Here is a 27,217-nt window from a genome sequence, read left to right as displayed (position 1 = left end):
CCATATCAAAATATTTTTTAATGAGAGAACAGTATAACTTAGATCATGCATATACAATAAATAGGGTGAGTACTTCTCTCAAACAGAAAATACCCTGTTCCAACTTGTGATGTCATGTGGCAAGACAGGAGGTACTCCCAGAGTCATGGAAATCTTGGAAAAGTCATGGAAATTTGAAAATGGCATTTTACAGGCCTGGCAAAGTCATGGAATTTTAGTATCTCTTTCACATAACTACCGTATTTTCTGGGCTCCAACCACAACAACAAAACCACAACAACAAAAAACAAAAAAAACAAAAAAAAAAACAACAACAAAAAAACAACAAAACCACAACAACAAAAAACGACTGCGCGCCACAAATCACACGATTATACACGAATCCACTCAGGTGTCCCAGCACGACTTCAGTAAACTACAAAGCCGCACCACATGCAAACACGCATGGAGCAGACAGTGACCGCGCAGCGAAAAACACCCACAGCCACACTCATCATTCCACACGAACGAGGAACGGAACAGAGGAACGAACCGAAAAAGCGAGTGCAATGTGCCACTTCTAGACACAACTGAACAACTGAGTCACTGCGAACATTCCGACAATCCAGCGGTCCCAGACAGCACCCTCCCTACACGCCACAACTGAACAAAGCCCAGAGTCACCGTGAACGTGACAAACAAAGTCCAACTGACCCGTCGAACTGTTGTGTTTCATTTAAAGTCCGGTGCGGTTTATTCGTGAGAAAAGTTTGAAAATAGACCGTTCAATGACAGTGCACTTTAAAATCCAGAGCACCTAATAGTACGGAAAATACAGTACAGCGTTCTGTTAAGTTCTCATTAGGCTATTATGATTATTTCCAAATGTCTGTGCCTTTTGTTTAAAAGAGACAACAATAAATGCACTGACGGTATTTTGAATGTTAAAAAAAACCACACCGTAAGGTGAGTGGAAATAGTTTACATTTCAGATTTAGCCCAAAAAGAATGTATCAATTCTACACTAGTCATGGAAAATTCACTTTAGGTCTTGAAAAAGTCTTGGAAAAGTTTTAAAATTTCGTCAGTGAAAAAGAGTGGGAACCCTGTACTCCACTGTGTTTTTAAATCCCATACACCTTCACTAGAATTATTCATAAAAGGTAAAAGGAAGCTGAAACAGAAACAAAACACAACTCCAGGTATGATTTTGAGGAGGTATTCTAATATGGTTTAAAGCTCGCAGGTTTTCGTATAATTTTGTCTAATATTGGACCTTTAAGCTTTGGATAAGTATATTTTATATTTTGCCAACTCACCTCATTTTGGAGGTGAACACAAATATTTGTATTCACTGCAGCAACTCGTGAAAATGTCACACCTGCAGCATCAGCGCCTCCAAAGTTCACAAAACACAACAGGCTCTAATTAATGGTTGTCATGGCGATTATTTCTCTCCTTTTCAGTTCATTGTATTTCCAAAAGGCATTGTTAGGAAGGCAGAAGTTAGGAAAGCAGGTTTTAATATTTAATTTTGCTTGCTATACCAGGTAATGTTAATTTGTAAACTAAATTCTAACATAAATTACAGTTGAGTTGAGAAAATAATCAATTGCCAGAATAGAGTGCTGTTCAGTACACAGAATACTAATTGGTACTGCAATTACTTCATTATAGCAGACTGTATTGATCTGGTCATATTGAAAATATATAAAATAAAACAAATTTTAACCTTTACTGAATAGTCTTGTATTTTATTTTAATCAAAAAGTGCAGGTAAGGTAAATAAATATAAATTGTACCATACATTTGAGTTGTTAAAAGAATCAATACCAAGATTTTAATTGGGCCAAAACTCTTGTACCTCAGTGTACTCTGGGATTATTATTTGACAAAGAAAATAAAATTATAAGAAAAGACACTTGTATTGCTGGAACAATGTCTAAAATATTGGTGGAAAATAAAGTTTGGTCCATCAAAATTGTGTGCCGTCATCAATATGAAACTTTCTAAAATATAACTCTGTACTTCTTGTAATTTCTACCATATTTTTCAACTTTTTTACGACAATTGCTTCTTGGTTGGTGTAAAACTATCATTTATATTTACAACAGGTATTATCCCACCAAATTAAGTAGAAATAAGGGAATTATTAGAGTCCACGTGATAAAATGAATACAATTTTTTTGTGCTGAAAATTGCTTCAGGTCTATATTTTGTACAATTATAATAACAATATAGAGATGGTAAAGGAGACAGCAGTTTACTATAATAATTATTAATAAACCAAACAATAGTATTAAGCTTTTTCCTCAGTTGAAATCAAGTTTTACATTATTACTATGGCAACACTAATAATATTCAATTTTTTTTTTATGTTACAGGGGTCCAGAAGACATCATGTCCAACAGAGGCAATGACCTGCTGCTCAAACTCTTGCAGTACAGGTTCGTTTTTACAGAATATAGATTAAAAAACTATATGAATTATGTTTATATTTACTTTCATTGTTTCTTTTCATGTCCAGGTATCCTAAAATAATGACAGACGAAAGCATCAGAGTTGTACGGCAGTGGCTCGGCGCGTACAATTACTTAGAAGAAAGTAAGTGAAATTTAAATTGTTGGTCTCTCTGGATATAATAGAGCTGAATAGAGCTTGTTTATGGAAAAAAGAAGCAATTATTTTGGGTTGTAATTGAAAATGTTTTTTATTTTTATAACAATTATTAAAAAGTAAAAAGTTAGATGTAGACATTACAAAGGCCCTTATCATTCAGAACAGAATTTAATTATAGAAATGGGTCAATCAAGAAAAATGTAACTACCGGTCAAAAGTTTGAGAACACCACACTTTTTTTAGTTTTTTAGTTTTTTTACTGTTGACCAAAACGTATTCTAAACTTTTGATTCCTAAAAGTGTCCACCTTCAGCTGAACACGCTCGTGGCTCGTTCTTTTTACAATAGAAATCAAATATTATTCATAAAGTTCTTCCCAAGTCTGTTGCAGAAGTTCCCATAAATGTGTGGCACTTGTGAGTTGCTTGTAGGGATGTATCGATATCCAAGTCTCATGATACGATATCGTCACGGTATGAACCTAAAGGTACGATATTTATTGCAATATCGTGGAAAAGCTCACGATATGGTGGGGAGGCTCACGATTAGGGATGTAACAAAATCCAAATCTTTCAGTAGAATATTTTCACGATATACATCTCACGGTATTATATTTATTACGATATTTTGTGGAGACTAAACAGCTAAAACTGTTAACATGCGACTTTTTCTTCTTAAAATGCCTTGATAAGACTTAATTCAAAGAACTAAGACTTAAAAGTGCTTACAACTGTTGTTTCTTCATGCAGTCTGCACTGAAATGGAGCAAAGGATCATGGTCTTTGCAAAGAGACTTGTAATTCAATATATTGTGATGGTTCACGATATTATTGTGAGAACTTTGACGATATTTCCGTTATTGTTATATCCCTAGTTGCTTGGTTTTCACTCTTCTGCCCATGTTCATCCCAAAGCAGCTCAATGGGGTTTAAGTCTGGAGACTGTGCTGGACACTCCATGTTTTCAAGCTTATTCTTTTTGTTCTTTTTTCCTGAGGTAGTTTTGGCAGAGCTTGGGCTTATTTATTTATTTATTTACTTACACTTCTGGCTGTTCAGTTCTTGCCTTTGTACCATTTCAAGCTCTTCGTTGGACTTGCACGACTTGAATTGCAATAGATAACTGGAAAAATGAGGATGTTCTAAAACTTTTGACCAGTAGCGTACATAAAGAAATAAATAAAGGCCCTGTACCAAAACTTTTCCATGTATTTGAGCAAAATATCTTGCCCCAGTATGTCAAGTTTTTATAGTCCAATAACAAAGGGCACATTCAGATGCTTGTTGTTAGTTTTACTGTTGCTAACAAAACTCCACTCTTGTCTGTGAAAGTTGTGAAAAGTGCTTATAAACTCATTGTAGTGAATAATTAGTCAGTGAGGAGTAACTCTGGATCACCTCACAGTTTAAAAATGAACTAATTCTGTTCGTCTTGTTTTTAAGACTAGATTAAATTGACTCTTGTGAGTTTTAAGCCATGTTAAAGTGTTGCTATCTCCTCAAAAACAAACCCGGAGTTTAATTGATTAGTCGATTTAAGTGATTAATCCTGCATTATAGGCTGTCTGTATCTCCAAAGCTCACAATGCTCTGAAATAGATGTAGTTAGAGCGTCCGCTGGATCACCGCTGAAGTGAAATAATGATTATCAGGTGCTCTTTGGAGATCCCAAGTGGGCAAATAACTTACCGGATGAAAAAGGAGATCTGAGGTACTCCGATACTTTGCTAGTATTTTATTTCATGTCAAAACCCAAAGCCTCAAAATGTCCTGTTCCACCTTGTGATGTCATGAAGCAATAGTTTTCAGCTGTTACCTTTTACCTTTTGTTTGGGCAGTATATCCAAATGATTCTAGTGATGGTGTATCATATTAGCCTGATTCATCAGCTGGTTTCACTTCTTGGAAACTGTCTGACCTCACAGCATTAAGATTTGTTCGCTCGACGGAAGATGGATACTTTTTGTTATTTAACCAGTCACGTTTATTTGGTCGTGATGTATGTAATGTGCCACTAACGGGGTTAACTGGTATATTAAGCTTTTCCCAAATCCCATAGGAAGAAGGACAATAACGTCTTTCCCCTTGATAAAATTCACCAAACATTCTCTTTTACTCTGGCTTTAAATCCTTGATCTTGGGAATCATTGATAACACAGAATGTATGGCACTTCGCTAGGGATGTAAGAATAACTGAAATATCGTGATATCGTATCGTCAAATTTCTCACAATAATATCGTGGACCATCACAATATAATATATCAAGAGTTATGGTGCAGCAATAGAAAAAGATAGAGGGAACTACATAGACCATGATCCTTTGCTCCATTTCAGTGCAGAAGAAATAACAGTTCTAAGCACTTTTAAGTCTTTGGATTAAGTCTTGTCAAGGCATTTTAAGAGTATTAACAGGTTTAGCTGTTTAACCTCCACAAAATATCACAATAAATATCGTACCGTGAGATGTGTATCGTGAAAATATTGTACCTAGAGATTTGGATATTGTTACATCCCTAATCGTGAGCCTCCCCACCATATCGTGAGCTTTCCCACGATATCGCAATAAATATAAATATCGTACTGTGAGGTTCATACCGGGACAATATCGTATTGTGAGACTTGGATATTGTTACACCCCTACTCTTCGCTGATTGGCTGGTGCCCGAACTCGCACATCCGATGTTTTTGCGAACCGTCTAGTGTGTATTGTCCAATTCCTGACCTAGTTACTGGAGAGAAATTAAATTGAGCGGAGGCACTAGGTCGCACCAGCCTGGCTAGTATCATATGACATCACAAGGTGGAACAGAGTGTTTTCTGTTTGAGAGAAGAACCTATAAAATATGCAGGGTTTGTGTGTTAAACGTGTGTACATGGAACAAAACAAACTCCAGGTCTGTTTGTGATGAGAAAACAACAGAAAATAGCGTAATATAATGTCAGATTGTTGTGAAATGCACAGCTCTGTGAAATGTCTCCAAATGACATTTTCTCGTTGCAGTGTCCATGTACAGCAGATATGAAGTGGATGACGATTGGTGCATTTCGGTGCTGCAGTCCTATCAGACAGAGAGGGATGTACTGTTCCCATGGAGTGTTGGTAAGGCTTATTAACTTCATAGCGCGTAGGACAGGTTTTATTATTCAAATTTTGACTTTATTGGATGGGATAATACCTATTGTAAATATAGAAGGTATTTTTACATCTACCAAGTGTCAGAAAATGAAGAAAAAGTTAAAAATGACAGGGAGAGCAGAACAGAACACATTTACGAAAGTATTTTAAACTGAATTCAGTACAATTAAGGTGTTCTCATTCAACAACTACATTTATTAACAACTAAATTATACCTGATTAAGAGCACAGAGGGAGCAGGGGGAATAGGATAGAGATATTTCATGTCATTGTGTTAGATTGCAGTGTTTATGCTATTTTTGTATTCTATGTTTTGTCTGTCTCAGGGACTGCAGATGGAAATTAGCTGCCAGAGCGCCAGTCTTGTACAAAGCATCTCCTCAGTGTTTGTTTGATTAATGCTCCTGTAAATGGTCCCTGAAACATAAACAAATTAATAGTTTCTGTGTACATTAGAGGAGTTTTGGCCCACCGTACTTCATGGTTGCTAGGAAACAGTTATTGAATTTTAATATCATGGGTTTACAAACGGGAACTAAATGCTGGGTATAAAATTTGTTACATTTTTAGCAAGATCCTAAATATAGTGATCTTAACTGTTTTAGTAAGGTGAGCGCCGTAAAAAGGGGCAATTATGCAGAATCGACTTTTTGGAGCTTTGTACCATGTGTACTGCAAAAAAGCTTGGCCAAAATTTAAGATATAAACACTTAAATCTATCAGAAAATGACTTAAAAGTTGTGAAATTATCTGTCCACGCAGCAAGATCATTTTACTATCTTAAAATAAACTACCTCTAGACTAAAATGAATCCAATTTAGAACTAATAAGTAGATAATAAATCTGAAAACAAGATGAGTAACCTGATATAAGTTTTAAAATCTTGGCCAGATCAGAGAAATTTGCAGTGTAATAACGTTCCCTCATCAAAAATCTCATGCCCAAAGTGGTTTTATGTAATCCATGCAAGTTTGAGTAATTTAGCGATCTCTCCCGAGCCCTATTTGGACTTTCCATACAGTTTTACATGAATATAAAAAAAGCGTGATACAAAATGAAACACTACAACTTCACAAACCTGATGCGATGTGCAGTAGTTTAGTCATGATAGAGCTCTGAAGGGAGAGCACAGAGATCGGGGACTCAGAACGTAAAAAAACGAAACTGAAACTTATTAAACATGTTAACAGACAGTAAAAGGTGTTTGTTTTGGATTAAAATCAGTATTAAACCTGGGTTAGTCTTGGTTTTGTTCTTTCTTAGTACTTTTGTGTTCATATTTGCCCCAGCTTCCTTTCACAGATTTTTCTGTACACATGTATTGAGGGTTTAGCGCTGGTTTGCTTCTGACTCAGTCCTGGTTTAGTCCTGGTCGTCTGAAAAGTTCTGGAAACACCACCATAGAAGTAAAATACCCCTCTTTAATGTAAATTAATTAAGTGTTGCTCGTGTTTCCAGGTGAGGACATGACTCCAGACGGTAGACGGCAGCTGGCTCTTTTCTTGGTAAGAATGTTGTTTTAAAAATATCGTATTTTCCGGACTATAAGTCGCTCCGGAGTATAAGTTGCACCAGCCAAAAAATGTGTAATGAAGAAGAAAAAAACATATATAAGTCGCACTTTTTGGGGAAATGTATTTTAGAAAATCAGAGAACAGGATCCGACATTTCATCTTGAAAGACAAGTCCTAGTAAAAACAATAGAACAGAGAACAACAGACTGAATAGGCGTTAATATGTTAATATCACATATGAACAGTTATTCCAATAATTATAACATAAACAACAGAACATAAGTTTACCAAACTTACGATCTCACTCCAAATCACTAAATCCACTGAATTCTTCATCCTTGGTGTCACTTCTGAGCAACCTCCAGAGATAAACAAGAGATCCAGCTGTCGTCAGACTCAGCATCAGTTCTAGTTGGAATTATTCTGGCCTTTCTGAATCCCGACAGGATGGTTTCAATTGTCACTGAAGTCCAGGCTTTGTCGATCCATTCAATGACTTCAGGAAAGTTCCATGGTGCACCCTCCCGGTTACCGTGAAGCTGTGTTCTCCATGCCCGCTTTCCTCCAGTCCCTCACAAGTTTCTCGCTCACTCCAAACTTTCTTCCTGCTGCTCGATTACTGTTTTCAGCTGCATATTTGACTACTTAAAGCAAGACAGCGGTTTTTTCTACAGGAGAGATGGGCAGTAGAGAGCAAAGTGACAGTGGTACAGGAGTAATAGTAGTACTAGATACTGACACATGAGCCTAAAGCCTCTCGCGACTGTCAGTGTGATAATTTTAATATATAAGTCGCAGGAAACACCCAAACCACGAAAAAAGTGCGACTTATAGTCCAAAAAATACAGTACATTTTAATGAGTATTTTATTTTTCTTCTATTAACTTAAAGGTAGCAGAATGTACTTTATATCTGTGAGTTAAATAGTGTCTAAACATTTTGCCTTGGGACACACAGATGCTATTTTCGGGTCAGATCTGGCTTTCAACCAAGAACCTTTCATTCATTTATAAGACGGCCACTTTACCACCTGAGCCACATCACTCAGAGTGTTGTGCTTTTTCTATATGGTAATGTCGGCTGTTGCCTTTCGGATACTGAAGTCAGAATTTAAATCCCTTTCTTCAACAGCCTCGACTTATATTTTCTCTTCTAGTGTCATGATACAAAACCTTCAAACTCGATTTTGAATTTAAGAAACCGATTCAATGCTCAATACAGATACCACGATAAGGATGAAAAAACACTCTTTCCTTAGAATCCATGTATCATTTGTTCTTTTGTTTTTCAATATAAAACCAAAAATAAAGAAAAAGAAGAAACAACTATTTTCTTCATTATTTGTCTCCATTTGATTTTTAAATGAATAATGGAAAAAACGGATAACAGCCGTTTCCAATTTCCGTGACTTAAACTACTATGCTGGACTGGACTAGGACTGGACCAGGACTAAAACAGGACTGAACCAGGATTAAACCAGGACTAAACCAGGACTGAACCAGGATTAAACCAGGACTAAACCAGGACTAAACCAGGACTAGACCAAGACTAAACCAGGACTGAACCAGGACTGAACCAGGACTAAAACAGGACTGAACCAGGACTGAACCAGGACTAAAGCAGGACTAAACCAAAACTAAACTAGGACTGAAACAGGACTGAAACAGGACCGAACCAGGACTAAACCAGGACTAAACCAGTGTAGACTGTCATGTGATCGGGACTGAGACTGGGACCAGACCGAGACTGGGACCAGACCGGGACTGAGAATGGGACCAGGACTGAGACCAGGACTGAGACCGGTTTAGTCCTGTTTCAGTCCTGTTTTTGTGATGGTTTAGTCCTGTTTTAGTCCTGGTTCGGTCCTGTTTTAGTCCTGGTTCGGTCCTGTTGTAGTCCTGGTACGGTTCCGGTCCTGGTTCGGTTCCGGTCCTGGTTCAGTCCTGTTTTAGCTCTGTTTTAGTCCTGGTTCAGTCCTGTTTTAGTCCTGGTTCGATCCTGGTTCAGTCCTGGTTCAGTCCTGCGTTAGTCCTGGTTTAGTCCTGTTTCGTTCCAGCATCACAGTTTAAGTCACAGTTTAAGTTTTTTTTTTTTTTTTTTTGGTTTTGGAGACAAATAATAAAGAAAATAGTTGTTTTTTTAATGATACACGGACTCTTTAAACAACAGAATGTAATTTTCAACATTAAATAATAGCACTTTCTTTTATATTACCATATGGTCTTATATTTGTGTAATCCATACTCAACCTCTTCATTTCAAATATTCAAAACAAATTCAATATTATCTTTGTTTTACCGCCGCCTCTGCTTATTGCATTATTCATGTTCGACCACCTACAATTACTCTCACAACACGCTCTCTTTGGCGCGGTGGCAGGTGACGTGTCTTGCCCAAGGACACAAAAACATATTTAATAATGCATCAGTCTTTTATAGCCCAGCGCTTTTTCAGACACTCAACGTCGCTTTACGATTTTATGCTTTATTCATTCATCCAGACTGGGGGTGTCAAAAGTGTCGGAAATCAGAGACTAATCGATTCTAAAACTGGTATCGAAGCGAAGATTCTCATTTAAGCAAGAACTGATACTGAAAAGAAAACTGTAACGTTCCTAAAAAAAACTGTTTTCATCTCGAGTTTTATCAAAAAGTCAGGATTTTGACAGTATTGATACTTTGTAAATTTAGTCCTGGTCCAGTCCTGGTCCAGTCCTCAGTCCTGGTTTAGTCCTCTTTCAGTCCTAGTTCAGTCCTGGTGTAATCCTGGTTCAATCCTGGTTCAATCCTGGTTTTGACCTGGTCCAGCCCTGGTGTAGTCCTGGTGTAGTCCTGGTGTAGTCCTGGTGTAGTCCTGGTGTAGTCCTGGCCAGTCCTGGGCCAGTCCTGGGCCAGTCCTGGGCCAGTCCTGGGCCAGTCCTGGTTTAGACCTGGTTTAGACCTGGTCCAGTCCTAATTTAGTCCTGATTTACTCCTGGTCCAGTCCTGGTTTAGTCCTGATCCAGGCCTGGTCCAGACCTCCTTTAGACCTGATCCAGGCCTGGTCCAGACCTGGTTTAGACCTGGTTTAGTCCTGGTGATCGGCTCGACGGCTGCGGCATATATATATTTACACTCCCCTAATGACACGTTTAGTCCTGGTCCAGTCCTGGTTTAATCCTGGTTTAATCCTGGTTTAATCCTGGTTTAATCCTGGTTTAATCCTGGTTCAGGCCTGGTTCAGTCCTGGTTCAGGCCTGGTTCAGTCCTGGTTCAGTCCTGGTTTAGTTCTAGTCCAGTCCTGGTTTAGTCCTGGTTTAGTTCTAGTCCAGTCCTGGTTCAGTCCTGGTTTAGTTCTAGTCCAGTCCTGGTTTAGTCCTGGTTGTAATATGAGTGGAATTTCAAGTGATCTGATTTGTGCAGCTAAATCAGTTCTTTCAGGTGAGACCGTGTTAATCAAAACTCAGGATTAAAGTCTAACAGAGCAGTGCCGACAGTTAGCGTCACACCCACAGGAAGTGTTGATGGCATCAGCTGCAAAGTCACAGTCGCTCGCTCACACACTTTATTCACACTGTGTGCAAGGTGCGTGAAGTGTCTTGCCTAAAGACACAAGAGAACACTTCTAATTGACATCCTTTTCTCCAGTAAACCCCATTTTGTAGTCCTGGTTCAGTCCTGGTTCAGTCCTGGTTCAGGCCTGGTTTAGGCCTGGTCCAGTCCTGGTTTAGACCTGGTCCAATTCTGGTGTAGTCCTGGTATAGTCCTGATGTAGACCTGGTGTAGTCGCGGTATAGTTCTGGTTTAGACCTGGTCCAGTCCTGGTCCAGTCCTGGTCCAGACCTAGTTTAGACCTAGTTTAGACCTAGTTTAGACCTGGTTTAGACCTGGTTTAGACCTGGTTTAGACCTGGTTTAGACCTAGTTTAGACCTAGTTTAGACCTGGTTCAGTCCTGGTTCAGTCCTGGTTCAGTCCTGGTTCAGTCCTGGTACAGTCCTGGTTTAGACCTGGTCCAATTCTGGTGTAGTCCTGGTGTAGTCCTGGTGTAGTCCTGGTGTAGTCCAGTCCAGTCCTCCTGGTCCAGTCCTGGTTTAGACCTGGTTTAGACCTGGTCCAGTCCTGGTGTAGTCCTGGTTTAGACCTAGTTTAGACCTAGTTTAGACCTGGTTCAGACCTGGTTTAGTCCTGTTTTAGTCCTGGCGGTCAGCTCAGTGGCTGCGGCGTGAGTGTTGATGACATGAGCTGCAAAGTCACCGTCAGTCACTTACACACTTTATTCACACTGTGTGCACGGTGGGCGAAGTGTCTTGCCTAAGGACACAAGAGAACACTTCTAATCGACATCCCTTTCTCCGGTAAACCCCATTTAAACAATTTGATCCTTCCTTACTCCCTCCGCGATCCGGGAGGGGAGCAGAAAGCCTCAGCTATTCTTAGACGTCATTATCGCAGAGGAACACTTTCGCCGTTGCCGTAGTAACCGCCTCACCTGCGCTCTCAGGTTGACTGGAGTAATATATTTCGCCGAGCTCCCCCTTATTGAAGTCATTTAACACCAAACAAGTGGAGTGCCATCAATTACAGCTAATGCTATGCTTTTCCTCCCCTGGTAATGCCTCCTGGATTGGGCTTTGTTTTCGCCCCGTGTTTCCCCCTTAAGAGATGCGTGTGGGTAAGAGACGGGGGTAGAGGCGGCCTAATAAAATCAAGTGCTGGGCCTTTTCGTTTCACTGGTCCCAGAGATCAAACAAGTGCTTAAAGTTGCGCTGAGTAACTTTTTTTGTTGTTGTTGGAGATGATACTTCTTAAACTGAGCTGGAAAAAGTATGGCAATATGGCACCGTTCTAGGGCGGCATATCGTTAAGAAGTTGCTGATACGATACATACCTTGATACATAGGCCACGATACGATACATACCTCGATACATAGGCCACGATACGATACATACCGATACGATACATAGCCACGATACGATACATACATACCTTGATACATAGGCGATACATACGATACGATACATACCTCGATACATACATACGATACCACGATACATACGATACATATACGATACCACGATACGATACATACCTCGATACATAGGCCACGATACGATACATAGATACATACCCTCGATACATACATAGATACCCATACGATACGATACATACATACCATACGATACATAGCCACGATACGATACATACGATACGATACATACGCCACGATACGATACATACCTCGATACATAGGCCACGATACGATACATACGATACATACATACTCGATACATAGACCACGATACGATACATACATACCTCGATACATAGCCCACGATACATACCTCGATACATACCACGATACGATACATACCTCGATACATAGGCCACGATACGATACATACCTACCTACGATACATAGCCACGATACGATACATACGATACATAGCCACGATACGATACATACCTTGATACATAGGCCACGATACGATACATACCTCGATACATAGTACATACGACGACGATACGATACATAGATACGATACATACGATACGATACATACGATACATAGATACATAGGCCACGATACGATACATACCTCGATACATACATAGGCCATACGATACGATACCTCGATACATAGCCACGATACGATACATACCACGATACGATACATACCTCGATACATAGGCCACGATATGATACATAGGCACTTTTGATTCGATACGATACATTTCAAATCGATTCGGTACGGTTCAAAGGCTGTGATACTAAAAGTCTTTGTTAAAACTCTTCTTGAAGTGAATATGAAACACACCCATTTAAATCCCTAAAACAGTGAAAATGTCAAATGTGTTTCATAAGAGTTTTCTTCTTCTAAATAAGCAACAAAACTGTAGTGCTGTAACAAAATATTTTAGTAAAATACACATAAAATACTTGGCGATATATATCGATTCAGCAACCCACAATACCAATACTGTATGATCACATTAAAGATTACGATATATTGATATGTATATATTTTTGCACACCCCTACAACATACTGTATCTATCTGGCATTTATTCATCTACACAGGCTTAAAAATACATAGAAATACTTGTGTCCTTACTGTGAGTAGGGTCGCCTCTTCACAGATCTGATCTGTAACGTGGCGTAGTGGTGTCACTTGCTTGTCTCCTTGAGAATGGACAAGTTCAACGCTGTGAAACTTTCTAGGGTGAGGAAATAACACCAGAAAAGTTATAGATTTTAAAAATTTTGGGGCCTTAAGGTCAGAGAAGAACAACACAGCACAATATACAAAGGTCACTCAAAACGCCATCCCACTCATACACCCAACTCCCAACAATATGCTCCCAAACATCCAGTTTCCTTGGCGTATTTTTTTTTTGCCATTTATAGTTTTTCACGGGGGAATGGATGACGACGGTGGTTTAGTCTAGTGTGGGTACATGTGGAGCCGCCCACTTTAAGAGGATATACTACTAGGGGTGTGCAGAAATATCGAAACATCACTATATCATATCGCTTAATGTGATGATACAGTATCGATATCGGGGGTTGTTGTATCGATATACAGCGCCAAGAGTATTTTTAGGGTCCCAGTCAAGCAGAAGTATACAGCAAGGCCAAAAATTCAAGTTAATGCATCTGATATAAAAATGTATTCAACAGATACATATGTACTCTAGTTTATGAAACTGTTGACCTTTTTTCTGTACCATTTTTGGTTCTAAAGTTCCATATGTTTTAAACAGACCATGTATGAAACATGGAACAAAAATTATTTCCCAAATTTCAAAGACCTGCAAATCATGTAAATAAACTGATGTATTTCATCATATCTTGTGTTATTCCATCTTTGAAGTGTTGATGAAGGTACATAATTTTTTTTTTTAAGTATTTAAAATGATAAAAATTTGCTTGGAAGGACTGACATATTTTATAGAAATAGTTTCCTTTCATTTTGAAGTAATATTAAAGTATTTGGAAGAAAAAAGCGACAAATTATGCAAAATCATGCACCTTCTACTTACTTGCACAATTTCCCCTCCATTACCTTTCTTAATAAAACCTTTCTTAATATAATAAGACCTTTCTTAATAAAAAATCTCATTACTCAAAAAGTAAGAGGTTTTTCAACCTAATCTTGTACCATATGGTAGAAAACTATATGAAGCAAATATTCAAACCAGTTTGTTAAGGATATGTAAGTGAGAACCAAGCTAGTTATCACTGTTTGCATTTATTGCCCAAAAAGTGCTGCATATTTCATTCCCTTCGTTACCGACATGAGTTTTTAAATTTTTGAAAACTTGAAGAATATCACAGGTTTAACTTTACCCTGTTGGAGTGTTAACTCTTTCCTACATTCTGATACTTTTACTTATTTCAATAGTCCCTCTTTATATATATATTATATTTTTACCTTTACCTTTTATATTTTACTAATTATTTTGTTACAGTGCTACAGTTTTGTTGCTTGTTCAAAGGAAGGAAACTAATTTTTGCAGCACATTTTGATTATTAAAATTGGTGTTTTTCATATTCACTTGCACAAAAAGTGGTTTAACAAAGACTTTTAGTATCAGACATTTTTTATTGAACTGTATCGAACTGATTTGAAATATATCGTATTGTATCGAATGTGCACTGTATCGAGATATGTTTTGTATCGTGGTCTATGTATCATATCTGCAACTTCTTAATGACTTCTTATATGTTAATGTTGTTTTTAAACTTGCAGCCGTCCATCCAGTTTAAGTCTTTGTGAAAAGTAAAACTTGAGAAAATAAGTGTGGATGTGTGATAATTATTTCAATTCAGAATATGGATTTCATGCCATGGTTTTGTTTCCTCTTTCAGGCGCACAAGTATCTACACAACTTTGAGACGACACACTGTACTCCGCTGCCCGCCTCCGAGTTCCACCAGGCCTGGAGACTGTAAACGAAGAAGAGGAACGAAGGAGGATGACGAGCGAAGGAGTGAAAGCGAGAGGAGGGGGGGGGAGTGACAGAAAAAGAACAGCAGGAGCTTATAGTTACACAAAAAAGGAATATCCACAGGAGTGAACTTATGTTAAATACTGTAGATGGGTAGATAAATACCTACCAGCGGAGGTCCATTTTATTTAATTTTTTATTTGTACGTTGATTAAAGTGACATTTTCCTACAGCTGTCCGATAATGTAGCTTGAAATAACAGAGCCAGTGATTACTTTTATGTGATTGAGTTAACAATACTTGAAAATGTTATCTTTGAGTTGGCTTTAGAGCAACTTTAAAAGACCGAAGTTGGATTTTACTACTATAAAACTTTATGTACTTCTCAAAACATGAAGGCGTTTAACTTTGACTGTGGATATCTTTTTTTGTTGTTGTTGCAGAGTGGGCAGCCTGCAGGTCAATAATGAATGCACTTGCTTTGTTTTGATCTTGTACAAATATGCTGTGATGGCCAATGGAAGAAATGTTGGTTTTATCGACCCCCTCTTCACCTTGTAAACCTGAAAAAATACCCATGGTACAGATGATTTGGGGGGGGATATTGTACTGTATATTTTAAATGTTCAAAAAAGACACATTCGGAGGAAACACACGTCATTCTCACTTCTTCATAAAACACCCATCTTTGGCTTAGTTTGTATTCTATTGTAGTTTCAACAATGCTGTATTTTATTTTAACTTGAGCAAATAATGACCTGATTACAAATGCCGCCAAAGATTTTGAAGTCCCACGATTTGGCAGTTTCTCTTCGAATGCTCGAAAAATGTTCTGTTATGTTGAATAAAATGTTTGACACAAGTATCTAAGCTCATTTGTTCGTATTCTTATTGAAGTGTCATTAATCCAAACAAATACAATAGAACAGAGGATTGGCTGTCTAAAAGTGCACTATAACAATTTTAGTCACACACTCGTCTCCATGGTGATGTTACTGCTTTGTGTTTTTCCACAGTATGGCATTAAACTTAAATATTTATGGAGATTGGCTGGTGATGACTACAAGCCAAGTTACTGATCCGATCAAGGCATCTTTTGAAACATTAAAAACACCTGTAATTGAAGTAATACAACATATTTAATGCCATACCTTGGGATATTCCAGGCATGTTGTTATTAAAGGGCCCATCTCATGCAAAATAACTTTTCACATTATATATTTTGCACATATACAAGCACAATTTGGGTTTTGGAACATCCATTACACAATAGTTATGAAATCTTACTGATTTCTTGGAGGCATCACAGACCAGGAACTATGAAAGGCCGACTATTGCTCATCCCCCGCCCGACCTGAGAAAGCACAGGCTCCGCCCTCCAAACGTGACGTAGGTTCTGAGTGAGCCGCCCTTCCGCCGCCATCTCAGGGAGGGAGGGGGAGAGAGACGTGCACCCTGATAACGGTAGGAATAAACTCTTATTCATCATGCCACATGTGTTGGACCTGGAATCAGACGAGGACTTTGAGGAGCACGAAGCTCAAGCACCGCATCAACATCAGCTGAACATTACTGATTGGTAAAGTATTAATAAACACTAGTAGATAAACTTATTATATCGTGTTCACTGCAGTGTAGAACAATGAGCTTATGCTGTCGCTTTTGTTTAGGTGTTCCGGTGGGAATTGTCAGCCGATGCGGGACAGAGACGGAGTGGCCGCATCATCGTTGTAGCGGCTTTAGTTCATTGTCACGTGGGAGGGTGACAGAAATACGTTGCAATTTGTTAAAAAAACGCTGAATCAATCTAAAAACCACTTCGGCGACATATACAAGGCCCACACATCACTCTTAGGGAAAGCTCTGAAAAGTTGATTTGGCACGAGATGGGCCCTTTAAGGTAATTCTGCTTTCTAACATAGGGGCCATGGATTTGCCTGGAATATCGTCCAATGAGGTTCATTTGGTCTTCTGATAATTTGTTATTAGGTTCTCTTTTTAGACCAAGAGTTTGTTTTCATACCTGACAGTTTCGACTTCTCACTAGCTCAACTTGTCTTCCTCAGAGTCACATGATGTTGCTGTGACGTGTCTGATCAGCTGATTTATACAGGTTTTGGTGCTGTCTTCCTACCGGTGGGGGCAGGACGACAGCGCCATCTGCAGTTCGACTTCCTCAGGACAGTATCCCAGGTGTGTGAGAGTAAAAAAAGCCCCCTTGTCCCAGTTTAAAGTCCCGTATTTCGACGAAAACTGCGAGTGAGCAGTTGAAACTGTCAGGTATGAAAACAAACTCCTGGTCTGAAAAAAGAACCTAATTACATAAATTATTGGAAGACCAAATGATAATATTCCAGGCAAATCCATGGCACCCATGTTAAAAAGCAAGTTTACCTTCACAATAAAACAATAAGCACATCTACAACTAGAAACTGCAGTAGCTGTAGAAATTGCGAGAGACGGGGGGGGGGGGGACATAAAAGATTTGGCATACAAAATGAAAAATACCTAAGATTGAAAAACCTGGACAAAATCCCTCAAATTTCCTTCAAAAATGAACGGTGCTGAATGGGTCTAAAACAACAATTTAAGGCAAAATTTGAATACCCCTAAAATTGCCGACAGTTAAGTGGAATTTGAAGAAAAAAAAAAACAATTAAAAGGCAAAAGCTGAATAGGGAGAAATGGCAGAAAAGACAGGAAAGTGCTAAGATTATTTTAAAAAGGATAAATACCCTTTTGAGTCAAAAAAAAAATCATTACAACTATCAGTACTTTATTCGGTTCGTTGCTCATACAATTACTTAAAAATTAATATGAACATGAATACAATGACATAAAAAGACATTATTTTCTCTGTTTTGCACTACACTTGATATGTGGTACTTGTCTAATTAATAATGAAAACACTGAATGAATCAACAGATCACAAAATACTACAAAACCTGAAGACTTCTTAACAGTTTCTTTCACTATTTATTAAAAAAACAAATATATTCTTGCTGTGTTTTGACGTTGACAGTGTCCTGTGTGGGTTGGTGATAAATCCTCTTCTCGAAGCAGACGGCTCTTTTTTAAGTTTGTTTTTAGATCAGATAACAAACGGATTGATTACATAATGCATTTAAGTAATTGATTCTCAACAATTAACCTGATTAGTTCTGTACTTAGGGTTGGGCTTACGTATTATTACCGTATTTTCCGCACTATAGGGCGCACTTAAAAGCCTTTAAGTTCATAAAAAAATGACTGTGCACCTTATAATCCAGAGCGCCTTATATATGAATTTATTGGGCTGTCTTAGTACGACTTCAGTAAACTACAAAGCCGCACCACTTGCAGCATTACCGCTACTGTAGTCAGGAGCATCGCGGAGTTATACATACTGTGATTCCTTTTAATATCAAAATGCACCTGTCAAGAGACACGCTTACAACGCCCACTTTAAACTCAAGGCTGTAAGGCACGCAGTAAAACATGGGAATAGAGCAGCTGCGAGAGAATTCAACATTAATGAATCAATAGTACGGAAGTGGAGGAAGCAAACTAATTCAGTGCTTCCATCATTCCAGGTGGATTAACTAAAGAACTAGATGTTGGTGTCAACAAGTCGTTCAAAGTTAAAGTGCGAGCTGCGTGGGAGCAGTGGATGAGAGAAGGCGAACACACATTCACCAAGACAGGGAGACAGCACCGAGCGACTTACTGCCAATGGATCATGGACGCCTGGACTAAGGATCAGTATCAACTCTGGTCCGAGCTTTCACCAAGACCAGAATCATTACTGAACTGCCAGGGAACAGTAACCACACTGACTCGGATAATGGCGAGAGGGATGTGGGCGTGCTGGACGCTGTAATTACCCAACTGTTTAACTCGGACACTGAAGATGAAGAATTTGTGGATGAGGAATGAACTGAAAAAGTGAGTGTAATGTGTGATTTTTAGTTATAACTTAGCAATTATGAGTTATTGTGAATACGCCAACACTTTAACGCTCTCACACAGTATTTTTTTTACACATTACAATTGAACAAAGTTGAGTTATTGTGAACGCGTTAAATAAAGTTTGACTGACTTATCTAACTGTTGTGTTTCGTTTAATGCGCCTTATAGTCCGGTGCGGTTTATATGTGAAAAAAGTTTGAAAATAGACCGTTCAATGACAGTGCGCCTTATAATCCAGAGCGCCCTGTAGTATGGAAAATACGGTACCGGTTATAAAGAAGTATTACAATGGCTTTGTGGTTCAAATTCATGCCGTTTTTATGTCGTTGGGCAAGACTTTTCACCAAACTTGCCCATGTTTGAATGTGAATGTGAGAAAGTGACACCTACCACCACCAAATATGGAAAGAATGAATAAATCCAAAGCAACGTAGAGTTTCGAGAGGTTTACCAAGCTCGTAAATTGCAATATAAACGCTTGTAACATTAAAATAAGGCAGGTGCAAAGTCTCAAGTGTAGTGTAAAACCGAGGCGTTATCAGACTTAATTCTAGGCGACATAAATAGCGTGTTACATCATTTTCTTGAAGTTGCCAATAGCCTCGTTAACTTTCTCCAGTTCAGTTTGACTCTGCCGAAGCTGCGGAGAAAGAGAAGTCATTATTAACCGGAATCACACGGTCGACACGTGAGGAGCAAACCCCAAGAGTCAATTTATTTTTCTCACCTTCTCGGCGTCTTGGTCCTGCACCTTCACCGGCACCTTCTCTTTGTAGTCGCTCTTCGACATCTTCTCTTTGAGTTTTTCCATCTGTTTTTCCAAGTCTCCCTTCTTTGTCATCAGCTTAGCCACTTCCTTCTCCACGTCGATAAGGCCCTGAGGCGAAAGGGGAGAGGAAGCAAAAACAATCAGCTCTGTGGGGACGACTGGGGTATAGACTTTTGCTATAGTATCAGAAAATCTCTAGCTAAAAAATTGCTATTCGTCTGAACAAGAACCACATCCTACATTCATGCATGAGCAATTTCTGTGAATGTAACAAGCCGTACTAAATGTTACTAAAACAGCTGCTTAACACATCTTCATTTTCGTTAATTATTTTTGATTACTGAGGCCAAAAATATTCACAAATTGCACCGTTTTGCACATACTTACCCAAAAAGTGTAAAAGTATTTTGTGGTTCAAGGTAAAAACATGAACAAGAACATGAACTAGGTTTCACAAATGGTTTCAAATTACAACTAGAACGACTGCAATTAACCAAAATGAGGTTATTAGGTTAAATCTTCTGCCGAGAACAAAAACAGATTGTGTATCTAAACTGTTAACCCCGTGGTTTAGCAGGTTCTCTTGGGGTTGGGACTGAATGTAAAGTACTGAACAGAAAAGCTGTCTTGTGCAACACCTTAAACTGCTGCACCAAACCCCTGAGAACGAACTTATTTATAAAAAAATACCCCAAAAGGTTCTAAAGGTTTGGAGCTAGTTCGAACTCATAATTTCTTGTTCCTCCTACAATTTTTTTTGTACATTAAGAATCTTACAATCTTTATCCTTATACAGCTCTGTGTGAGTTATGTCAGAATAAACTTTACTGCCACTGGTAGTGTGAGGGAATGTTTACACAAAAATGCTTGTGGGTAAAAACAACAAAATATTTTATCAGAAGTGCCTTTCGTTTACAGAGCACTTTTAAGTCTTAGATATCGTACAATGAGGTTCATATCGTGACGATATCGTATCATGAGACTTGGATATCGTTACACCCCCTAATCATGATACTTCAATGCACAATTCTCAAATCGATTCAAAATGGATCCAAATCGATTTATTAAATAATATTTTTCACAAAAAATCATTATCGCCATTTACATTCACTGTTCTCGTGATTTTGAAAAAAATAAGAATTATATTTCATACAAATGTGTTCTCTTGAAGGTGTAGTTGACTGTATTATTAGAAGTAATTACTGGTAAATCACAATTTATCACCCATTGTTTTAGTATCAGGATGTATCATGATATACTGAATCTTGACTTGAGAATCATGATATGTATCATATCTAGGAGGGTAACGATATCCAAGTCTCATGATACGATATCGTCACAGTATGAACTTCATGGTACAATATTTACTGTGATATTGTGGGAAAGCTCACGATTAGGGATGTAACAATATCCAAATCTCTTGGTACGATATTTTCACGATACACATCTCACGGTACGATATTTGTTGCAATATTTTGTGGAGGCAAAAACTGTTAATATGAGACTTTTTCTTCTTAAAATGCCTTGATAAGACTTAATCCAAAGAAAGAAGACTTAAAAGTGCTTAGAACTGTTATTTCTTCATGTAGTCTACACTGAAATGGAGCAAAGGATCATGGTCTATGTAGTTCCCTTTGTCTTTTTTAGCTATTGATGCACCATAACTCTTAATTTAAGCAAAGAGACTTGTAATTCGATATTTTGTGATGGCCCACGATATTATTGTTAGAACTTTGACGATGCGATATCCTGATATTTTGGTTTTTGTTACATCCCTAATCGTATGGGCAGACTCAAGGCAATGCACACTTCTACCGGGCAGGTTGATGTTATAGTTCATAAAATAAAACATACACAGAGAATGTCTTTATAATGACCGGATCATAACAATTCTGTATCCTCATAGACACAGAGTTCTCTCAGCATCTTAAAAAACATCGTCCTTTATCAAAATCAACATTCAATTCATTCACTCCAGAACATCACAGTCTCTCCAGACACTCATCATGGTTTGAAAGGAGCCACGGTTTCTCCAGGCGTGAGAAAGTGCCGTAGTTTGTGCATGAATCAGCTCTAATGTTAACAGGCTGAGTTTCCAAATGCTGTCCTGCGTTTGGGAATCCTGGTAAGGGTGTAAATTAGTATCTAAGGAGGTAAAAAGTCCCAGTGCAAATGTGAATAAGATCTGTAAACAAGCAACTCCTAATGACAACAAGGTTTTCTCTAAGCTGTGAGACAAAACAAAAGGCGTACGATTGTAAACGCTTTGTTCTCGTCTCACCTTGAGCATGAGGTTCACCGTACACCTGTCTGATGCGATGGCCACGGCGCAGCCTTCGGGGACGGGCTGATCTGTGACTGCGACGACGGCCTGAGAGTACGACAGGGTTTGGATCTGAAGACTGTATTTGCCCACCAGAGACGCTGTGGCAGAATCAATGCACTGCAGATAGCCTGAGGAAAAACACATCCACTGAGTATTAGCAACAAAAAGCTCATTGCATCGGCCAAGGTTACATTTTGATTCACTTTGTCAACAGCTCAACACAAAAACACAGCCATATTTTACTTCATAAAACTCGGTAAAACAGCAGAAACAAACCAAGGGCAAAGCAATAACAGTTTGGAGCCAATCAATAATATGAAAAATCCTGAATTTTATTGTTGCTATCGGAAACAAAATGTGATAAACTTTTGGAGTATGCAAATGCACAATGACCCGAATATTAACTAGGGCTGTACGATTTCGGACAAATCTCAAACTGTGATTTTCTGACCAGCATTGCGATTCTGTTCACATTTCAATTGATAAAAAGGCTGAAATATGAACTGACAAACTAAAAAGAATCAGAGTTCAGAACATGTTTGTACAGACTTTGCTGTTTTTATGCAGATTAATGGCAAAAGGAAAAATTTATTTGTCAACTGGACAAAAGTTTATATTGGTCGAATATGAATCTGCAGATTAAGACGATATTTTGTCGTTTGTTGTGTTCTTACAGTAGTTGTGGTACTTATATTTACATACAGCAGCTGAACAAAATACTATAATAATAAAACATAATTTATCTAAATAAATGTGGCTAATAATTAGTTAAAATATGTGGTGAATAACCAGTTAATCAATTATGGGCTTAATCCATAAAAAAAAAAACTATTATAATAAGTGTTATATACCCTATATTTAACAAAGTATGCAACTACATACATATCAGTCAATAATACGTCTTTTGATTCGAATTTTCTATAGTTATTGGCCTGCTAAATATTTGGGGGGAAATTTTCTAAGTGTTTTTTGTAAATAATATGAAGCTGAAAGTACAACTCTAAAAATGTTTTCACTGAAAATACAGTTTGTGATCTGCACCAAAACTTTGCAGAGCCACACAAATCAACAGGAGCCTAACTAGATGGATTTTTGAGTCTGAAAGCAAAAATTCAAGTTCATGTGTGCAAGTCCTGTACTGCTACAAATGTAAACAGTTGAATCTTAATATAAAATCAATCTAAAATAACCCAGAGTGAAGCATTAGTATTTAGCTTAGTGTGAGTGATTTCTTACAGTCAGCTCTGGTCTTCGTCAGGTTGTAATCTGCTCTCAGAGAACGGATTGTTTTGACCACAGTCATAACAAACTCCATCTCACGGTCGATTTCTTCACTGTGCCAGCAGAACTACAGCGAGGAGCAGAGAGGTGTTAGCAACAATAATGAAAACTTTTGAAATTGTAATTCTCATGTTTTTTATTTCTATTTGAGTAATATATTATTTTGAAGCAACAAAACACTTATTTGAACAAAACTTTTATCTGCAGAGTCCTCAACCGCAAGTAAATGACAAAAGCTTCAGGTTGAGGCAAAGACTAAACTAGTTTAATTGTGTCGTATACCTTATATTTAGATCTAATTTAACTCATTTAAATGTTATAATCTACAATAATCTGTTCCAAATAAAATCATAAATCCAAATTATATTCAGTTCTTAAATTACTTTAGTTTTTTAGGGCACTGTCACTGTCAGATATAAAAACATCTCTCTCCCCCAATTCTCTCCCCCTAAAAATTAATCCTAAATAACTTTAATTCAGGGGTGGGCAAACTACGGACCGGAGGCCATATGCGGCCCTTTAATCTTTTTAATCCGGCATGCCGAACTTGAATAATAATAATAATGATTTCCAGTGTTTTAAGTAATTTCAATAAATAGTAAATACCGTGGGATTTTTGTTGTAATGCTTTGTAATGATTTTCACTTATGGGATATTTCAATAATGTAATATTGTAATATGTAATTTTTTTCTCTTATGAGGTGGATTACCAAAAAACTCCATCCATCTGCTCCTGGTCCGACCCTTTCGTCAAATTTTAGAACACTTTGTGGCCCACGAGTGAAAAAGTTTTCCCACCCCTGCTTTAATTTAAATGTGTTTCTTTACCACCTGCTGCAAATATAATAAAGCTGAAAGTAATTATTTAAAAGAAACAGATCTTGGTAAATGTTGTCTAACATGTGTTCCTCAAACACACTCAAAAAAAGTCACTCAACGCTCATTATAACTCATCTTCCCAATTAGTCTTTGTGTTTTTCGTTTCTCTTGTTGTTTTATGTTCAAATATTGTAAAACGTCTTTGAGTTACTGTGAAAAGCATTATATAAAACCGCTATATTTCTGTTATTATTACCATTATTATTATTTGCTAGAAATGGCAAAATTGAATAATGTTCTTATAAGTTCTTTTGCCCTGCCTCAGCTCAGTGGTCAAAGTGCGTTGGCGTCCCTTTAATAAAAGGACCTTTCTTCTTCTAATTCTTACCTGCCACTGTGCCTCAGGTCTGTTACCTTGTTCACCCTAAGGTACAAAATAAGGCCCCGTACTTTGCCAGAGTGAATAATGCATATTTTTAAATAATATAACACTTTATAAAGGCTTTAAATTGTGTAGTAGTTATTATAAAGCTTGAAGAAAGACTTAATTCATAATTAACAAACAGATTATTAAGTTACGAAGCCAATTAATCATTCTTAATAAAGGGGCTTGAGTTAGAAGTTTGGATATTAATTAAAATTGAACTAAAAACTAAATCCACTCTTTACTAATTAAGTGTGTATTTGGTGTTTTAATTGTATTCCTGTAATTAGGTAAATTTGATAAACTAGCAGCTTTCAAGGTTCCCACTCTTTTTCACTGACAAAATTTCAAAACTTTTCCATGACTTTTTCATGACCTAATGTGAATTTTCCATGACTTTATGGCACCCTAGATTTGTAGAACTGAGCACCGTTTTAGGGCTAAATATAAAATGTTTACCCTTTCCACTCACTTTATGGTTTGGTATTATAGGTTTTTAACTTTCAAAATACTGTCAGTGCATTTATTATTATCTTTTTTAAACAAAAGGCGCATACATTTGGAAATAATCATAATAGCCTGATGATAAATTAACTGTAGTTGTGTGAAAGAGACTAAAATTCCATGCAGAGTATCCCCAGGTTTGACTACCCCAAATTTATGACTATTTAAGACTTTTTTAAGACCACTTAAATGAAAATTAAGACCAACATCGCACCCATTATGCGGGCGAAAAACACCAGATCCAATTTTAATAATGACCAACCAACTACTATATCTACAACGGGGTGCCCACACTTTCAAAAGTCAAAATGATCTACATACTACAAAGACAAGCAAAATGTACTGGACTGAAACATTCTGTGCCTCTTATTTGGACCTTTACCCACAGTTTGAGAACCACTTCTTTAAGAGAACTTCCACCTCACTTTACACAAAACTGTGAAAAAAGTGAAGAAAGTGGGTAGGATTTTTAAACCTGTTTTTTCAAGTTTCTAATTGGAGTTTCATTCTCTTACTGGTTTTGCAGTGGGATTTAGCCTCTGCACATTTACCAAACCAATACAGATGCATTTTTGCACTTTTATTAGGCAAACTTCAGCATCACGTCATATATATATATTTTTTCCCCCTCTGTTTAACACTGCAGTACAGCCCAGTTGAGTATACAAAAATAGGTTAATGAAATTTAAGACCTTTGTGAAAAAATTAAGACTAGACATGGACAACATAATTTAAGAGTTTTTAAGGCCTTAATTTTGGATGCACATGAATTTTAAGACCTTTTCAAGACTTTTAAGACCCTGCGGCTGCCCTGTCCATGACTTTTTGAAAACTTATATTGAATTTGCACATTTCTGTGACTTTTCCAAGATTTCCATGACCGTGAGAACCCTGAGCGCTATTACAAATGTGGTTGTGTGCGGAGTTGAGGCGTTTAATCTCACTTTAAATAATTACTGAGCCCGAATCATTCTTAATACACTATTTGATCATAATGAATTAAGCCTTTCTTCATACTTTATTTTGGCTAATTAAGGTGTAGTTATTGTCTCGCTTATTTGTACAATATCCCTGATCCCTGGTTTCACTGTACAAAACCATATGACGAAAACTAAAACATTTTAATTTCACTTTTTGACATTTCCAGCGTCTGCTCCGCGCTCACCTCCTGGGAGTCGGGATATGCCGTGACACAGATGCTGGGGGGGTCGTGCTGAGGTCGTCGTCGTGGTAACCTCTGGTACAGCTCCTCGGTGACAAAGGGCATGACGGGAGAGAGGAGCCGCAGAGCCACCTCCAAGCACGTGTACAGGGTTTGTCTGCAGACCCACATTGCACCGCTGCCGTCCTCCTCGCCTTTACTGAACACCGGTTTCACACTTTCCTACAGCAGAAGGTGGGAGGTGATGAGAAGTACTGAAAACTACACATAGAGCGAGTCATTACCCTTTACAAGTATAATATTCAGGTTTTTCTCGCCAGACCATATCTTCGCTTTGGCATTTCCTTCTATTTTTGTTGCCTCAAGGTAAGGCTGAACAATATGACAAAAAGATCTAATAATAAAGATTTTAGTTCCACGTATTGAGGTAGCTAAGTGCACATCTTTTATACCACTTCTTCAAACCCATTTTTAATCAATTGGCCTTCCATAAACTGGTTTTAGCTAAATTCTTTCCGGATTTTTCTTTTTATTACATTTCTTTTAATTTATTGATTATAATTACTTGAAATGTTTGCATCATTGTCTGTTTTTGAATGTCTTCTATATGTTATTTTTATGTTTTTGTATTGTTCTTTGTGGCTTGTACAGCACTTTGTAAACAATAATATTACTACAACTGCTACAACTACTTTTATTACTATTACTACTTACTACTACTGCTATTACTACTATCATTACTACTACTACTATTACCATTACTACTAAATGGTAAATGGTAAATGGTCACATTTTTCTATAGCGCTT

The 27,217-nt window shown here is 37.7% G+C and overlaps 2 protein-coding genes across 2 annotated transcripts in view; one reads left to right on the top strand and one right to left on the bottom strand.

Annotated features, from left to right (window-relative positions):
* Positions 1-16,047, top strand: part of abhd16a (abhydrolase domain containing 16A, phospholipase) — a 39,388-nt gene extending 23,341 nt beyond the window's left edge. Inside the window, exons 16-20 of the mRNA XM_020927356.2 lie at positions 2,364-2,426; positions 2,507-2,583; positions 5,600-5,698; positions 7,193-7,239; positions 15,098-16,047. Of these exons, the coding sequence (XP_020783015.2) occupies positions 2,364-2,426; positions 2,507-2,583; positions 5,600-5,698; positions 7,193-7,239; positions 15,098-15,181 (370 nt within the window). The 3' untranslated portion in view covers positions 15,182-16,047. The remainder of the gene's footprint in view (positions 1-2,363; positions 2,427-2,506; positions 2,584-5,599; positions 5,699-7,192; positions 7,240-15,097) is intronic.
* Positions 16,048-17,936: 1,889 nt separating this feature from the next.
* The window catches only part of vars1 (valyl-tRNA synthetase 1), a 36,456-nt gene continuing 27,175 nt past the window's right edge, over positions 17,937-27,217 (bottom strand). Inside the window, exons 25-29 of the mRNA XM_020927357.2 lie at positions 26,414-26,632; positions 23,457-23,568; positions 22,176-22,348; positions 19,853-20,002; positions 17,937-19,765 (exon numbers count right to left, since the gene is read on the bottom strand). Of these exons, the coding sequence (XP_020783016.2) occupies positions 19,697-19,765; positions 19,853-20,002; positions 22,176-22,348; positions 23,457-23,568; positions 26,414-26,632 (723 nt within the window). The 3' untranslated portion in view covers positions 17,937-19,696. The remainder of the gene's footprint in view (positions 19,766-19,852; positions 20,003-22,175; positions 22,349-23,456; positions 23,569-26,413; positions 26,633-27,217) is intronic.

Source organism: Boleophthalmus pectinirostris, unplaced genomic scaffold (genome assembly GCF_026225935.1).
Source record: "Boleophthalmus pectinirostris isolate CB_2022bp ecotype Guang Dong unplaced genomic scaffold, ASM2622593v1 HiC_scaffold_6, whole genome shotgun sequence".
In the NCBI taxonomy this organism is placed as follows: domain Eukaryota; kingdom Metazoa; phylum Chordata; class Actinopteri; order Gobiiformes; family Gobiidae; genus Boleophthalmus; species Boleophthalmus pectinirostris.
The sequence above is the reverse complement of the archived record's forward strand: the minus strand, read 5'-3'. Positions and strand labels throughout refer to the sequence as shown.